This window comes from Antrostomus carolinensis, unplaced genomic scaffold (genome assembly GCF_000700745.2).
Source record: "Antrostomus carolinensis isolate BGI_N321 unplaced genomic scaffold, ASM70074v2 scaffold690, whole genome shotgun sequence".
In the NCBI taxonomy this organism is placed as follows: domain Eukaryota; kingdom Metazoa; phylum Chordata; class Aves; order Caprimulgiformes; family Caprimulgidae; genus Antrostomus; species Antrostomus carolinensis.
In genome coordinates, this window is record NW_010286218.1 from 3,574 (window position 1) to 22,356 (window position 18,783).

The 18,783-nt window shown below is 37.1% G+C and overlaps 1 protein-coding gene across 3 annotated transcripts; it reads right to left on the reverse strand.

The window, feature by feature from the left end:
* Positions 1–725: 725 nt before the first annotated feature.
* On the reverse strand, positions 726–18,695 carry RCOR3 (REST corepressor 3). 3 transcript variants are annotated; one of them, XM_010176682.1, is made up of 10 exons: positions 18,602–18,695; positions 16,970–17,022; positions 15,053–15,214; positions 14,572–14,705; positions 12,944–13,022; positions 10,020–10,238; positions 8,308–8,385; positions 7,487–7,544; positions 1,805–2,046; positions 843–1,375 (listed from the first exon to the last, which is right to left on the reverse strand). In XM_010176682.1, exons 1-10 carry the CDS (start codon positions 18,642–18,644, stop codon positions 1,031–1,033), a joined length of 1,413 nt encoding a protein of 470 aa, XP_010174984.1. In that variant the 5' UTR covers positions 18,645–18,695; the 3' UTR covers positions 843–1,030. The 3 variants fall into 3 exon arrangements, with proteins under 3 accessions (XP_028943329.1, XP_010174984.1, XP_028942934.1); XM_029087101.1 differs by having other exon boundaries at positions 1,796–2,046; XM_029087496.1 differs by lacking the exon at positions 1,805–2,046 and having other exon boundaries at positions 726–1,375.
* Positions 18,696–18,783: the final 88 nt, after the last annotated feature.

Here is an 18,783-nt window from a genome sequence, read left to right on the forward strand (position 1 = left end):
AGTAAGACTGGGCTGGCAGCAGTTAACTCTAGTGCCACAATATTCTATGACCACCATCAGCCTCTGTACTTCCCCTCATGAATTCTTAGGCAAGATATCAATGATCTAACATATACGAACTGCAGACGGCCATTCTCAGAGGAATGAAATTCTACTCTACTTAAATTAGAAGAATTAGTAGAATAACAAATCAAATCAATGGTTCTTGCTCTATGGTTCCTCTCCTGTCATCTCCCTGGGTGGTGGAAGTTGCTGCCTCTCTCTCCACCCCAGCCCACAAGAGATATTGCAGCAGAAAAATGGACTCCTGTTTTCAGTTAACTTCTATGAGTAGAACACATGTGAGATTTAGTAAGTTTGGTACAATAGCTCATTGAGTCTTCAGAATACTCTTTCAGAGGAGTATTTAATAAGACAGTACCGTTTTGAACAAGAGAAACTGTTCTGAGAAAAACATGAAGAGAAGAAACACATTTTACAAGTGCGTGAAATGCTTCTACTGTTACCTAAACAGGGCCAAAAATTATCAACCTAAGGCCATTATTCTTTTTGCACTAAAAAGTAAAAAAAATAAAAATAATTCACACACACACACACACACAAAACCCAACGCTACATTTAAGTCTCCTACAGTATTATCTATTCCTAGATTTGCCAGACTACTTTCCTGTAGTTAGATGCTTGACTACAAAGAACTGTAATAAAATAAATAGAGTAAAAATCAGTTAAACAAAATCTTGGTGTGTTGAGCATTTATTCATTTAAGAAGTTAGCTTCCTTCAACAGTTATTCATATAGAGGAGGGCTGTATTGTAGGCTGTACAAGTCTTTGACATAAAAATATTTTTATACAGGTGGTCATTCACGTGGTTCCATTTCTAGTTATTAGCTTGCTCCTCTGTAAAACTGGTCTGATATCTGTGAAGGCTTGCTCTTTTCTCCCCTTCATTATTTGGAAAAAGAAAAAAAAAAAAAGTACATTGATACAATTTTTCAAATGTAGGAGTTAGCATAATTCTGCTTTATTTCTTCAGTGCAGAGTGGACTGAGATTCTGTCTGAATTCCGATAAGCGAGGGTGGCTGCTGGCCGCTAACCGTGGTCAACACTGGCCTTGGGTTTAGACGAGGAGGCATGGAATTAGCTGGGCGGATGAGTGGTGGGGGAGGCTGATTGAGAGTCGGCCTTGGCTGAATAAACCGCGCCTGCTGTTGAAGTGGCGGAGGCTGACGGTGGAGAGCAGGAGCAGCAGGAAGCGCTGGACGAAGTAACGGGGGTGGCTGGTTTAAAGTTGCCATGGGAGCGGTAGGCGCTGGAGCAGATGCCTGCGCTGGAGGTGAAGGGCCTAAACACTGAGTGGCCGGAGTGCTTTGTGCCTGCACAAAGGACAAAGACAAGACTGCGTGAAGAGCCATCCCAGCCAGAATGCAATGCAGTTGGGCTGCCACTGTCCACTACACAGGAAACAGCATTTAAAAAACAAAACCAAAAAACTGAGAAGTTACTGAAAAGAAATCACCAACCAAAACATTATAGACAGCAGAACTAAAAATATTTACGAAGCAAGAGTCTTCTTCTAGAACAAGAAGTGTATTTTAACAATAAAACAGTAACGTGATCATCACTATGAAAGGTGCAGTCCTGCTCCCAGCTGGTTAACGACATTGGCTGAAGTTCTATGCAAGCTCATCATCATTCTTTAGAATGTGGTTTGCCACTCCACACCAGTTAACCTTACATTATATCACTAAATAAAATGCTGTTCCTCAACCCATGCTTACTTATTTCTGGTACACAAAACACACCTCATCTTCTTCATCAGTGCTCTTTCCTGATGGCACATTAGAAGTATTTTTTGTGTCCTCCCCTAAAGCAGAAGCATCACCATTAGAAGCCAGGGTTCCTTGTTCCGCTTCCCATTCCTGCAATACCTCCTCTAAGTTAAACCGACGCCTGTAGTTTACAAAGAAGTTCTTCACTTGGCCAACAGTCTTGTTGCCAATTACATCTGCAATAGCTTGAAAATCTTTACCATATTTTCGGACACCTGGAAGGCAAAGTAAATAACATAGCTGTGAAGAATCAGTCAGACACAGCTACGTGTGATGTATTTATAGAGAGAACCTATGGGACCTGCAACCCAAGGACTCGCTAATTAGGAGGACTTCTCAATTAGAAGGCCTCAATTTCCATTAAAACAAAATAGCTTTTAATTGCACAGCTACCAACATACAAATCAAGAACTTTATTTAAAAGGTCATTGCCCACTCTTCTTAAAGATCCTGGCTTGCTCACCAAGCCTCCCAACCTAAAACCACAGAGATCTGGCCTCTGACAAATGAAGTAAATCCTCCAGTATGCTTGCAGTAAGTGCAGGAGCCCAAGACAAGTTCAAGACAGGAGAGGGAGGGTGACCAAGCATGTCTGTATAGCTGTAAACAGGATATAACACTATCCACGTCAAGTGACAGCTACTGACAGCTTCTATAGGTTCCCTCAGTGCCAGCTGGATGTGGACGTTTCTTTGCCCACAACCTGTGCTGCAGGAGTGGCAGAGGGCAGCAGCTACTGGACCAGGCACAGGGCAGAACAGGGGGGCACAGTTCCACAAGTCACCATATGCTGCTCGTTCCTGCCCTTGCGACACGCTCCACTGAGACTACGAAGAGCAACTGGCAAGCATACATCTGACAAAGTCTTTTTATAAAAAAAGCTTTAATTCACCATTTGAGCTGGGTAGAAGAATTTGGGGTTTTGGGACAACCACCCTGGGGAAAAGTAAAAAATAAGCTATTGGTGTCCATTTATAAGGCAGACCAGGACAAGGCTCCAGGATCAAATCCTCCAGCAAGAAGCAGCATGACAGAAGACCTTTGCATCGTTCTTTTCATTCATTTTCATGTTGACATCAGTAGGTCACTTTTGTTTACAAACACTTCACAAGAAAATACTTAATCAGAAAATCCCAACATGTACTTTTTAAAATTCTAAAACTACACTTGCATAATAACAAAAAAGCCAAACCCTTGAGTACAACATTCCATATGTAACCTAAAATTGGAATCATAACCTAAAGTTCATTGATTTTATCACAGTTGTATTTGTTGTGTATGTGGCTAGTTCCTCCTCTCTCCTGGTTAAGAAAAAAATTCTCACACTCTCCGGCATCCTGCAACACACCTTTTAGCTGCACAAAGTATATTTTTAACCACAAGTGTCCAAAAGTTTGGAGACTGAATGAAATAAACCAGAGTTTTACACCAGACTGAGTAAACAGAAGACTCATTTTTTTGCTCTCAGCTGTGCATGAGTGATTTACAATTTGATGACTTCTGAGGCCTCTGAGTGAGGTTCCTGACAACTAAACTCATTCGGAACAGATTACAGTGCTTAGAGGACAGGCACTCTGTCTGTCTCATTACAGAAAAAGAAATTTATGCCCAATTTCACGCCTCACTTCAGAAAGTGAAGCAAAGGATTTGGAAAGTGAGAGTTGTTTCAAATCTGAAAGCTATGTTCCTTTTCAACTTAATTGTGAAGAGTATGACCTTCAGCTTGTTCTGCTCTTTTCTACTTTCTTCGTTAATAGGCACTTCTGATGTGGTAATGTACACTCACTGCAATTTAAGAGAAACAGTTCAGCTCCAGGAAAAATTTCTCTAGCTGAAGCTGATGTTTCAACCGTCAAGAGCCCAGCTACATTATTTAAGATCTTTTCTGGGGCACACAAAAGAATCTGACCATCCTGACTGCAAGAACCTTGGAGAGAAAACAAAGGGACCTAGCAGAGCCACGTGGGAGGGCATGTATCCAGGCAAAGCAAAGACAGGGATTTGGCTCTGTGCCTTATCAGCTGTACAAGGTATCAGCTGTACTCCTTAAAAGCTGTGTGTGCCCACAGAGCACTCCCTCCAGTGTTTTAATATTCTTTGATTGCCCTACCATTACCACCCCTTACTAATTTATAATGATCAGCGAACGTCCACTGAAACACATCTAACATCCTGCACAATTAATCAAGTGAACAAAGTGCCCAGCAGAACAAAGCATTTTTGTCTGAAACCTAATTCAGACTTTTAGTGGTTTCAGCCTTTTCTGTTACTATGCTCTCTATACTTCTTCCTTCCCCTTAATCTGCAGAATGACTGAGCCCGCTGGCTAACTTCAAGTTGTCAAAAATAAGGTCTTAAAGCCTATTTCCAAGTAAACAGCTTGAAAACAGTGTATCTTGCCTTCAACTGAGAGCCCAACCATAAGAAATATCTAAAGAAAATAAAATGTCTTTAGTTTAGCTACACACAGCACTACTCATTTTGGATTCTTTTCAGAGTGTTATTTAGTATTGCTCTAGCATCACCACAATGACCTCTACAGAATGATGCAGTAAAATCCTTTCAAGCAGCAGAACAGAGGAAGTTCAACACATGCTTATGAAAGTTTTATGCGTAAGGTGCTGGCATATCTGTAAGAGTTGATGCCAACTCACCATCCCTTTCAAACTGATGCACATTACTTATGTATCCTTGTACAAATTCTGTGCTGAACACCACCCAGATTATTTCTAAAGTGTTTAATCTGTTATTCAATAAGAATAATTTTATTAGGTTGCCGACAGTGAAGCTCAAAAAAGATGACTGCGTGGCCTCACTTGACATGTCTGAGTGTCTTTCTCCCGGCTCATCTGAAAGCAGCCCTGATCATGGGAATCCTTGAAGCTCTTCAAAACTTCACCCACTTGCAAAGGTGCACTTCAACATGTGCACGCTCACTAGTACTATGTTTCATCTTGAACGTCTAACTCAGAGAAATTAACAAATCCAATTTTGATGCTGTCTATGCTGCTTAATGTTGCACAGCACAGCAAACACTGAGCAGCACACAAAACATTAGCCTGGGTCCGAAGCAATACGATAGAGCACCGCAACAAGGCAGAAATAGTTAACGGCAACCTCTGGGTTACGAGCTGCAGTTCCACTGCAGCAGGATTACAATCCTCCTGGCAACTACCTTCCGCAGAGTTAGACCCCGCTTGTCCCAAATGTTTTCCAGTGCAATGCTATGAAAGTCACACACTGCTTTCCAATTCAAATTTTGTTGTTTTGAAAAAGTCTTAAAACATTTTTGCAATTGCAATTTTCATATGGCTGAGATCTTAATCTGACAAGATGATTGTGTTCATACATTTCTATACATAAATGAAATCTGTAATTTAAAAATACCTCAAGTGATGAACTGGCCCATTATATTCAATAACTATTTACTTATTGTTGAAGCATCAAAGTTGAACAGTAACCTGATAAATTATACTGCAAAAGGCTGGCTCAGGTATCATAAGTCTGAGTCCACAACCTCATTACAGGCAGCCACACTGCTTTTAAGATTACATACTCAGCTCTAATTTAAGGTGGGTTTTTTCATTACCCCCTCTTTAGTTACTGCCAATCTCTTGCGATTAGCCCACAGATAACAAGAGTTTTTTCATGTTTAGGAAAAACAGTACCAAAATTATATTACTGCAGATTATTTTTATTATTTCCATGGTTGGATTTAATGTCTGAATTTAAGGGAAGTGAACAAATCACAGAAGTGCCACCTACCTGCTTAATGCTTATAAGTTCTCTAAAATTATTAAAAGTAGGTGCCAAAATGTATCAATACATTTGATGAAATAAATCTATTTCAAATGTACAAACTAAATGTCCTCATGCTCAAGTCAACTTCCAAGTTCAAGCCTAACACACACATGGTAGCTTTTAGTACAGCAACCATGGCTACTTTCTTCTAAGAACAGAGTCAGTGCCAAAGACAGTATGGCTCCTTCATGCGTAAGTCTACTAGCTCAAGCAATTATTTTGAAGCAAGAGATCAGGGTCCTTAGCCTGAGGGATGGGAGGTTAACACCTACATCACTCTGCTCCAGGAGGGAGACTCTACTAAGAGGGGGTAGGTAAGGGAGGAACAGTAGGAACACTGTTCCTGGCATTAAGGTTCTCGCCCACTTCCATGTTATACAGTGGCAAAGGAAGGGGAAACAATACATTTAAGTCCATGTAAATTCAATGGAAACAAGTTTCTTCCAGAAGGCCAGATTTCTTGCCCCACCCTTGAGTCTGACTACCTTTCTAAAACACAAAACATTCCCTAGAGAAGAGGCCAGAAGACTAGAACTTCTCTCCAGGGAGTCATCACCAACCCCCATTCTCTTTTGCCCATGCTCCAGTTTTACCATTTACCTTGTCGGTCACATAGTGCCACAGCTTAACAAAAGCTAAATGCCTTTTTGTCACTTCCCAAACTGATGCTTAGTGAGAGCTCCCATAACTAAACTATGAAAATGCAAGATGGTTTGAATCCTTTCATGCTAAGGCAGCACAATGAACTTGGATTTTTCCCACTTCTCCAGCAAGCATTCTACTTACTAGACTATCATATTGAAGATAAGCATCTCCTTTAGTCGCCTTTGGGAACAACATTTAAAAAGTGAGCTTGTTAGCAATACTGAGAGGATGAACTTAAGACAGAAAACAGTTTGGAGATGCGAATCCCAGTGTGAGGCATGCAAGTTGAGAGGTATGACTTCAGACACACCATGCTCTTCAGCATTTCCATTCCCACTTCAAAATAAACCGAACTTTAGGTTCGGTCATCTGACTAATAACCAGCAGGTATGACACACCTGACAACCTTACACTGATATCCTGGATCCAACTGAAGGTTTTACACTAAAACTCAGTCTGTTCTTTTAAAGGTGAAAAGTACAGAGAAATAAAGCAGATGTGTATAACTGAGCTGATATTATCTTAAAAAAGATGATCCATAGAAGCAAGTCAATACATAGTGTCTTCAAGACAGTGTTAGGCTTGCCAGATTATTTCCCTTGCACGATCCTTGATTAGGCAGTGCATGTTAAAGCAAGACAAAAGTCAGTTTTGCTTCACATAAATAAAATAATTGCAAATTAACTGTATCAATAGCCTACTAAAAAATGCTGTTTTTTTCCTCCAATAAGACCATTAATCAAGTATCCATATCCAGCTTCAGACTCTTAAAAGGCAGATATCTGTTCTTTTACTCCCTCAGGAACAGAGAAAAGTAACTGTAAAGCAGTGTTACTTCTGCTTTTTCCTACTTTAAGAATATGGAGAGATGTCTTAATAACTGTTTGCTTCAAATTTTTTTACTTCAACTATTAATTCAATCTTCCACTTTAGAGAAATTCATGTAAGGTGATTTAAAAGATGATTTAAGGGACTTTTGGTACTACTACAGTTGTTAAACCCAACTTAGCTTTTCTATTTGAGATCTAACATGGGTAACTGAAAGACTAGTGTCATGTTGCTTGAATGAATTCCCTAAATATTCTCACTAGTTTTGCTGTAAGACCAGATAAGGTTTAGGTTTTCATTAGAGGGAAATACAAACATAAGCCTGACTACCTCTTTGAATCCTTTGCATCAGATTTCAAGTTGCTACTACTATTAACATACCTTGTACTGCAAGAAGCTGCTCTTCTGTGGTCCAACGGGCATTGATTTTCTGATTAGACTATTAAAATTAGAAAAATGGTACAAAGATCATTAAAACATTTCAACAGCTGCATAATATCTGAGCATCAGAATGTGTTCTACTTGCACTACATTTTGTAACAGAGGTAAAAATCTCTTGCTTATAAGCCATAAATTTATAGTTTAAGATTACTTTCATGAAGAGGAACTAGCATTTAAGGATTTGGGCTTAGAACTACACCAATAGTTTTTCCTCTGCTTTATTGCAGTTCTTAATATCAGCTATATCATAACTTATGCACAAGTTAATCTTCATGCAGACAGAATCTGAATTTAGAGTTACATTTATCTAAACTATTAGGACTTTGTGTCTGGAGTGTTTTGCATTCACGTTTATGTTTCATATCCAAGCCTTCAAAACAAGCAAAAAGTACTTCAGTAGTAATAAATAATTCACTTCAGATGCCCAAATGTAAATATAGTTGTGTCTTCACACAGAACTTACTGCTAGCAATCTACATTATCTACTTCTAATCAGAAAATAACCCCATATATCAGGGCTCAATTTCAGGAACAGACATGAAATTTCAGTTTTTCCTGCTTTTTTATTCATCCAGCTGCCACAAAAAAGCCTACCACTAATTTCTTATAAAGAAGCCAGACTCACCCCTGCATGCAATTCAATGGACCTTGTTTAAGCTGCTGCTGAAATGCAAACACTGTCCTGCAGCAAAACACATTTCCGTAGCTTCTCACTAACGTAAGTGCAAGGCCACAAGTTCTAATATTTTTTTCTGATTTACCTCAGGAGGTTTGAATTCTTCAATCCCGCCTTCCATTTTCTGTTTAAGTGCACTGTTTACTTGCTTAGCATTTTGAACCTTGGTCAAAAACAACAAAGTTAATCAGCTCCACAAAGAAAGTTGGTCACTTTACACATATATCTTCACTAGGATTGCCACAAGTGTACCTCCTAAGTTAGAAAGAGAAATATTATGGTTTAAGGCTTCACTACTTTTAACTGTTTTAAAATATATTTTTAAAATACAGCACAGTTTACTACGGAGAGAAAAATATTTAAGCCAGTCTTTCAAAAGAACAGTTTGTCTGCAGGAATATTAAAAACAGGACATAACAAACAAATTTTAATAATGATGCATGTTCTTGAAGAAGAATGCAGAATATTCTAGACACAAAACTTGGTTCTTAGAAACCTAAGTGAGATGTACTGTACACATTAACTTCTTCCTTCTCCAAAAAGCACTTAAAAAAAAAGATTTATGAGATGTTTCCAGTTAGTTTCTTCTGACAGACTGCTTTTTATTGACCTTAGATCATCATTATGTCCTTTAAGGGTGATTCTTGAAATGATTTAAAATATTTAAATAAAATATCTTGGACTATAAAAAGGAAAGAGCTTCCAAATCATACATATGAATATATATTAACCATTTAAACCTGACAGCAATGCACGTAACGTAACATATGTAAGAAAATGGTTTTGCATACTATGGTGCACAGCTATTACAAGTTTTCTTAAGTATGGACACAAAAGCAGACAACTCAGTGGGAGATTCCAAAGGCTGCATCTCTGAGATCACTGCAAGAAAAAAAGAGAAACACGACCTCAAGGCTGCAACTCACCTACACTTAGGCTAAAGAGTGAAACCCACCTATGCTATTTAGCCCCAGAGTCCTGCTGTGACAGAAAGAAGCATATTTCTCCTGTAAAAGAATAGAAGGGAGCAAAAACCCCACGAAACCCTTCATTCACTCCATGATTTTGCACCATGGCAGCTCTCAGCAGTCTATAAGGAGGCAGAAATTCCAGGAGATAAGCCATGGCTCCTAGAAAGCAAGCATGCACATACTGCTGTACCTTTAGAAACTGAATAGATTCTGTGTTTCAACTTTAAGTGCCAAAAGTTAACCTCTTCATGCAAAGGATGCAGGCAATTGTCCTCTTAAAGGTGAAGACTACAAAGCTTTTCTAAATTTAATAAGAAGCAGAAATCTCATCAATTCAGGGAAATAACTAGGCCCATGATTTCCCCCCACCCCCATACTTTCATGGTATGTGGGGAAGGACATCCAGAAAAACAGCTACAATTTTAAGCATAACAAACAATTTCCTCTGCTTCATTGGTCTTATTCTCACTTGTCACACAAATACTTTTAACAAAGTTAAAAAAAATCAAATCAAATGTGACTTTAGTTTTCTCCTGTCCCCAAATCTGTAACATTGTTTTCATGCCATAGTCTTCCTCCCTTTTTTTATTTTTCAAAAAAAGAAAGTAATCTTTTTTCATGTTATCCACAAGAGCAGATAAACATAAAAAACAAAACTGAAAAATAGCTAGGCAGCTAGTGTCCAGCATTTCTGGCGATAACTGTGGAACAAAATCAGGAAGACTCACATTAAAGAAGTTTCAGAATCTTCACAGATAATCTTCAAAATCATTACTATCAGAACAATCTGAGATGAAAACAAAACAAGACCAATAACCCATGGTACCTGTCGCTTTAATGAGATTAGTTCCATATCCAGCTGTCTAAGAATTGTGTTGGCTGCATTGGGACTACAGGAAACAGCTATCACATCTTCCTGGGTCAGGTACATGCCTTTTGGTGGACGGCATTTGGAACGCTGAGAATGGTGGCGATGTTGCAAGCTCTGATACTCTCTTCTACCCAGACCTATTTTGCTGGTCTGAACAGGCTGCTCGTTATTGCCCTTTAATTTACAAGAAATAAATCATTAAAGAACAACAGTATCTTGTATACAGCTTTATTAATGAATAAAGTATCACATAGCATTGTAATGTCATATTTATGACAAAGAAAACCTAAGCTAATATCCTCCTCTGCATGCAGTATCCAAACTAAATCTTGCATATGAGCTGATGGTCCATACCAGTCATGTGCTGGATAAACCTGCATTAGTCTTAGAAAGGTCAGTTTTCAGAACTCTTTTTTTTAAAAAAAAACAAAACAAAGCAAAAACCCAAACATGGCTGAAAATACAATAAATGATATAGAAATCACAATCTGAATACTGTGAAAGAGGGCAAAAATGAAGAACCTCTTATGTATGCAGAAGGTAAAGAACATATATATTACATGTTTAAACCAAGTAATCAGTGAATTTACACATTTATTTCTGGTCAGATATAAAGAGTTCAGGTGGGAGAAGAATAAAAGAAAGTCAACCAATATGGGGAAGAATGCAAGATGACACTTTACCCTGCTGCAAGCACTCTATGGAAAGCAGTAGTGCTGTTCGCTTTGGGAAGGGATTTGAGATTTAGAAGAGAGAGGATGGATGTACTTTTGCAGTCATTATAAAAATCCATGTCATTTAGCAAACTTAAGTCTTTGTTGTTTGGTTTTTTGAAGTGGAAAGGGATAGCAAAGAGGAGATGAAGTCGTTGCAACTGCTGTTTTGATATGTTTGGACACAAAAAAATTTCAGCTTTGTCTACAATGGGCATTGTTGCACAACAGCTAGTCTGTGTGTATGTGACTCCTATAGAGCAACCAGGTAGGCTCCCTACAGACGAGGGGTAAAGAAGCAAAATTACTTTCCCTGCAAGGATTTTCCAATTCAAAGCAATGCTTAGTACCAGAACAGAGATGGGATTCATTTTTTTTGCCACTTCAAGCGGCTCCCTATGCTCCTCTCTGCTGGCATCCATGCAGGTTAAGAAGAGGTAGTCATCTGATCACAGTTGAAGAGGAAACAAACTGTGGCAGCCATTATTATTATGTTCTGTAGCATTAGTACAGATGAGCAAGCAGTATTTTGCTCTACTCTGCTTGACCTTCTGCTACATTCTCTTCCCACTAATGTAATATCTTAATCCAGGCCACAGAATTGATAGAGGCCACCTTAAAAGCACTTAAGATATTTGCTCTTCCTTGGAAAGCTGATATTGAGCCCTACATCTTTGACATCTAAAAATCCCAACTGGCCCAGAAGTATACTTCTGGCCCATTTATACCATTTGTTTTTTGGTTCTGCATTGCTTTTTCAGTATGAAATTGCAGTTCCTGTCTGTTCAATCTGTATTTAAAGTGAAAATATTCTCTCAAGCTTTTGTCTTGCCAAGCTAATGTTTCGCTTGTTTTAGTTTACTCTGGTAACAGAAAGTTTCCATTGCTTTGCCTGTTCCAAGTAGTCTACTCAGTTTATATTTTGCTTAGGAAGTGAAAGTACGCAAATCCTACCAGAAATATTAGATCACAAAATTATCTTATGTAGATCCAAATAGACCCTCAGAAACTGCAAACCAAATTGTCCTGTTCCTAGAAGTCTATCAACAACACTACTTCCATTCTGGACTGTGTGTAATGATTCAAACAACAACCAAGGAGAATAAATTGAACAGAACAGTCCTTATTCAGGAGTGGCTTAAGCAGCAACTCAAATCATCAGATTGCAAGAACACTGTTACAACAGCAGAGTGAAAAGTGGAAAGGTTCGTTATTAGATCTTGTGCCATTTCAAGTTCTAAAAAACATATCCTGACATGTTAAACAAAATTTCAAACTCTTTTACAGAAAGGGGTAATTGTCCTCTTTTTCTCCTGAGATATATTTAAGGTCACTGCAAAGCTGAGAATGGATTCTAAACCTACGAATCTCATCAACATCATTTTTGGTAGAACTGCAAAGTTTTATTAATAATCCTAGATACCACTTCATGGAAATGTTAAGGTTTTTCCATTGCCTCTCCTCTCATATTCTCAAGAAGCATGAACTGCCTCATTTTAGGAAAATCCCAAATGCATTAAGTCAATCAAGGAAACAACTGAACATTTACACGCTTAAGTGTTTTTCTAGTCTTGTTCATAAATAACTTAATGTTTACCAAAAGAAGCTCAAAAAACCCCCAAACCTGAACACACCCTAAACACACGTATCTATAAAGCTAACAGTAAGTCCTCACTAGAGGAGACAAAAATGTTTTTCTCTAAAGTTATTAGTAGAAAACATCTCAATAAAGTAACATATTAGTTGAAATGCATAACCTCACTGTGGCTTTGAAAGAACAAAAAAGGTTAGTCTTGGAAAAATGTCGTTTAATTTTAAAATGCAAAGATTTAGATTCCAATAATTCACAACCAGTAAACATATGAACAAGACAGAGGCAGGGAGAATGTTGTTTTACCAGGCAGTGATAGCATCCATCTCGTATAAAACTTGAAGATCGCTCAGGAGATAGTGAAGGTAATGAGAGATGCATTTATGTCCACAGAATAGCAAAAATATATGATAGTTTTGTTTGAATCAGAAGTTGTCAAGGTCTTGATCATCTAAAAACCCTGTGATTTCAGCAGGCTGCAAGCTAAACTGCTTTACTTCCAAGTCATACTTCTTCACAGTAACACATTCACAGAAAACAAACAAACTGACATTCACCGTTAAGCTATCTGTTACCTCCTTTTTGGCTTCTTTTTTGGGATCGTAATCACTATCATTTCCATCCATTGGATGAGCTTCTTCTACGTCATCATCACTGAGGACAGATTATAAGAAGCTGGTCATTTAATCTACTTTTTAACACTAAATATAAATATGTATCAGGGTAAGACAGAATTATCTACTCCAAAGTATCTACTCTAAGTATATGGTATCTCAAAGTTATTTGTAGTTTTCACAAGAGAGCTGTTACAAGCATATTTCTTTTATTAAATTCTAGTTATTATTATGACAAACAAGCAATCCTAATCCTGTAGTTTCAAAATGACTTTGAGCAGTGCTGGTACTGCTGCCAAAAAATTAGTGTCACCTTTCTCCAGTTCAACCACTTGTGCCAGCATCAACACTTACATGGTCAACTACACCAAGGCTAGAAATAACTTTTCATTTGCCACGTTAGTTTTAATAGATCGATTTTCAAACCACTGAACCAGGTGGATGAATAAACCCTTGCTGAAGTCTGCGGGCAGCAAAAGGGGACAATATAAGATGGGAAAACATAGGACTGCTTTTTCACTAAAATGCTCAAGATCTAGCAATTTTTGAGGGGTGGAGGGCTAGGAGGAATGAAATCTGCTAAATTAGATCAAAGAGAAAAGGTTGAAAAGGTAACAGTTAGTTTAGTAGACTCCAATCCAGTCATTCACACAATATAATTTCTGAATAAATGAATGTAAAAACACCACAAAAATTTCTAGTTATTAAAAAAACTCCAAATGCTGTATTAGAAGTAAATTGATTCTCTTCTGTAATTTTTCAGCTATAAGGTCACAAAGTAAGCATATGAATTTCAGATTTCAATTCTTTTCAATAACATATAATTAAATAGGCTGCTCTGCTCTAGCTAGGCACTTTTCTGTAGATGTAAAAATCTTAATTCCTAACAAACATTAATATTTACTTATACAGTCAACATATTAAAGCACTTTTCAAAAAGTGCAAGTTAATACTCAAGTATACTAAGTGAAATATAATTTTAATTTCATAGTAACTAGGGGAAACATCATTCCCTTCTATACAAGACAATTTAAAATAATTTTGAGCTTTAATTCTCTTTGACAGTGGTTCTAAGTCTCCTAAAATAAGATTTTATGTAGTTTTGTTATAAAACAGTACTTGGGCATTCTAATTGCTACAGCTCTTTATAGTGGGTGATCTTTCAGTTTTAATTCCATTCTAATTCCATTCAAAAAAAAACAAACAAAAACACCCCAAAAAACAATGAAACACAGAAAACCCGCACACCCACAAAAGCACTCTACTCCCTACACAGTAATATGGGGTTAGACTTCTCAAATAAAGCATTGTTTCTAAACCACATTCCCAGACTTCAGGTATTTTTAAACCCTCGTTTTTACAGTTATCCATTAAAGTACTCGAGTGTGTTATTACAATTCACACTGACTGGATGATAGAGTTCTTAAAGCACAGGTACCAAACCCCTTGCTAAAAGCAGAGACATCATCACAGATGCTCAAACCTAAAAACATGGTTCACATTGAAACATAATGGCTGGAAATTACTCTGACATTTTTACCTAGCAAGACTTCAGTCTCGGGTTAGCTACTTGAGAATATAAAACTTACCTGTCACCTTGATTATTTCTATTGGCTAAATTTTTAAGTTTTCGAGCCTGCCGATCCATCAAACTTGTCCTAGAGCGAGTTTTTTTCCAAGAATAGTAATATTTTACAAGGCTTGCAATAGTCTTGTCTGGAAGCTAGAAGAATTCATTAACATATTAATACTTTTTAAAATTAAAATGACACCCGAGATTATAACTCTGCTCCATTTACAACCACATTTACCCAAATATTTTAAAGGCATGGATGAGATGGAAGGGAGGGATGTATTTCATATACATTAAAAAAAACCCCCAAAACAGGAAGGGGGGAGAGGCTTTTTTTATTAGAGTGAAAAAGATATAGGTCCAAGAGACATAATGAAATTCAAAGGTTGCTCCTGAAGCTTTTACACAGAAATCAACATGAAATTTTATCCCAACAGGAGCCTTTATTTTTAGTGCATCTGAACTTCTTAATGCTTCTAATTACAATAGTACTTTACCATTTGCTGGATCCTGTGAAAGCTCTTTCCATGGAAGCTAAATGCTTGTTCAAATAGGACTTTATCTTCAACTGTCCATTCATCAGGAAAAGGTGTGAAGTTAGGGAGATCCGCAAGGGACTTCTCAATATTGTGTTTATGCCAGAACAACATGCCGAGAGCCTTTGAAAAGAAATAGTCCCTTTTTGGATTTAGTCAACTTTCTAAAATGCTGAGACAAGTTAAATACAAAAAGGCAATTTATTTATTTAAAATAAAATCTGACTATCAGAACCCCTTCTCAAAATGTATTTACAGTTTTATTGGCTACATACTACAGGTTACAAAATTCTCTTTGGAGAGGATACAAAGAGTGGGCACATCTGTACTTATTAAAGGTATGAAAGCTAGACAATTTAAGGTTGGCATGGCAGCAGTAATTCTGAAGTAGCATGAACTAGGCTGATAGGCTCAAATCTGACCTGCTTTCTTCCTTTACAAGACTGTATCACCTACACAGTTCCTTATAGGTCTTCAGGCCTTTATTACCAGCCCACTCAAAAAGGAAAATAAAGATACTTTTCAGCAGCCAGAGGATCATCCAAAATGCAAGTCTGAAAGTTCAAAGTGAGAGTGGTCTTTCTACAACTCTCCAATCCACAAATAACAGCACGGCCACTTCCATGTCATGTGCACCTAATAAGGAATGGAAATTTAAATATACTTTCTTATATAATTTCATTTCTTGATGCTCTTAAAGAATTTTATGCTGATTAAACTTTCTGCCAGAGAATCAATCACAGATTTGATGCCCAGTCTGGCATGGGAATCGGGAAATGTAATCCACTCAGTTTCAACCACACAGCGCAGACATGATTACCAGCTCCTCATCAGCTTTCCAAACTCCTGATTTCACATCTTCTAATAACCTGGACTTAGCAAGTCTCTTTTTCTTGTTAAAATGGCAAGTGACACGCACCTCTTGCAAAGATAATTTCTATTCCACTGTGAACAGTCTACAAATACTTTGTACCAGAAGTTGTGTTGAAATTTAGTCTTTTTTGTAGACTTATTTTGAGATCCCTCAGTTCCTTCTCGACCCTAACAAAAGCTAAGCCACAAATAAGTATCACCGAACTGCAGGTATTCTGGACACTGTAACACTGGCAGCCTCTTTTTCAGATAGCAGTTAACTAGTAAGTCTTTGCTATTATATGAGCTTCCATCCTCCAAAAACTGATCACACAACTTGTTTCCACTTGTACACCAAATATGTTTTGCAATAGATAATCTCACTTTTACATAAATTGGTTAATTTATGAAGAAACTTGCAACAAAACTAAGCACAGACCAGCAAAATTTTATCTGGTACTTTTTACAGGATAGTGAGTAACGGCTATTAAAAAAAAAAGTGAACTTGTTTGTTACTCTCAAACCTATCATTTGATTCTGCTTTTCTGTCTCTGAAAAAACTCAAAGTTTTGCCTCTTTTTTTTTTTTTAAATATGCAAGGAAGCTTTCAAGTGCTGTCCCTATCACAATTAATGATTCAAAATTGTATCATATTTGAATTATAAATATTAAACACTAAATTTGTAAGCTGCTTTCCTAAGAAATTCTTTAGCCAAATATACACACACAATTGCATGACATGCCCAGTGTATCAAGAAACATACCAAACCTTTCAAAAGTGCACATTACAAGCTGAGCATGTCATGAAAACAAAGAGCTCAATCTTTTGCAGAGAATCCAGACCACAACTGTATGCAGATCCATTTAACTGCAGTGTTTGCTGCCGTGCCTGAAGAGAAACAGCGTTAATTAATGGTAACCAAGGGGAACAAAAAAAAAAAAAAAGAAAAAAGAAAAAAGACTTGTGTTATACTTTTATATATAAAAAAATCCCTTAAATGACCACTGTCATTTCATAGCACTTACCTGTTCCACATTGTATCCATGTTTTTCCTTTGCTATTGCTATATATTCATCCACTGTAACAAAGCAGTATCATAATTATTCGTTAGTACTTTTAGTTTTGCTATAAGGTGACACAGAATTAGCCATCTAACACAGGAAAACAGTCTTCCCATGCTTTCATACAATGCATAGGCCCGGGCCCCCCCCAAAACATTAAATATATTCATAGCTTTATTAATAATAAATAAGCCTGCTGTCTTTAATCCAACATTTAATTTTATAAATTTTTTACACAAGCTAGTTCTCAGTGAAAAAGAAGCTTTCTTTCACATTTTTACTGCAACAAAGCTCGTAATTTATTTATTTAAATCAGAGACTAGCTGGTTATTGAAAGGCTCTCTCTTCTTGGAACCCATTCCTAAGAATGCAGACACACTGTGGGGTTGTTCAGACACCTGATTTAGTTTTAAATTGAACTACTTCTACTGTTCATATTCCCAAACATGTTAAAAATTAATGTAAAGAGATCCTAGATCAATGATTATGCATATCCTCAATACCAATATGGTTTTCACTGACCAACATTAATTTAACCATGGCAGGAAGTAAGTTTTCAAAAGCAAATATGAAAATTCAATCATTAGGTCATGAAATTCACCGATAACATTTTTAAGATCATATTTGGTCATACTAGAGCCAGTTTTGAGTTGAATACTTCCCATCATTTTGCAATTAAGTTCTGCTAGTTTTGATCTTCAATAGGTACTTTTTTTTATTTTTAAAGAAACAAACTCTTTCCATTCACCCTCTACACTTCACAATTACATGCCAACTACATGTAGTTGAAAGGAAGCATGACTGAGAAAAGGAAATAATTATATCCTCATTATTCAAATAGACCAGAGATGTTCTTGCCATGAACTGCTGAAGCAAAGAGTTAATTGTACTTTAAAGGAATGAAGAAAGTGTTTAATAATCACAGTTTTAGAGTATTTTATTTCTAACTGTTCTACAGTAGGAGAAGGTATGTTCCCTCAAATGTAAAGGGACACAAACTCTAACTAATGGTAACAGGTAGAAACCATCCTGAGGATCAGGTTCTCATGACTGCATCCTCAAAGTTTACTCCTCTAATTATATAAGGGAAATTCTTGAATAGGAGGCAGGTTTAAACTAGATTAAACAGATAATTTATCATATTTAGTCAGATGACTCCTGTATTTCAGGTCACTTTTGAAGGGAGAAAATGCTCAGTTTTTCCTGCTAAGACAGGAATAATAATTTCCCTTTGAACTGGGCCTCAACATATCTTTTCTGAATTTATCCACTGCAACCCCTTCTCCTAGAAATTTAGAGCACCAAGGTCCTCATGTTTAGATGTTTTATTCTTTTACTAATAACTGAAGGTTTCACAGACACTGATGATGATACAACACAGGCAGTGTGATCTGAAACAAAGACTTAACTACAAAATAAAAGAAGGTGATCTTTCCTTTCCCCAGAGCTCTCTAAAAAAAAAAAAAAAAGAGCTTTGTGTTTAATTTACTAATTTGCAGTTCCACTGTGTATAAAATAAAGAGTGAAGAGGCACACTAGAAAAAAATTATATAGTTATACTTAAGCATCCACATTCCTAAGCAGGAAAGGACTTACACTTGGCATCTGGAATATTATGATACGGAGACCATACAAGCATCCCTCCATTATCTTTATCAGTATATTTTGTGGCACCTGTAAGAAAACAAGGAAGTCTCAGTATTTATAAATATGATCTAGAGAACAACTATTCACAGGATAGTCAGCCCAGTTGGAGCTTCCCCCAACTAGGGGCTGGG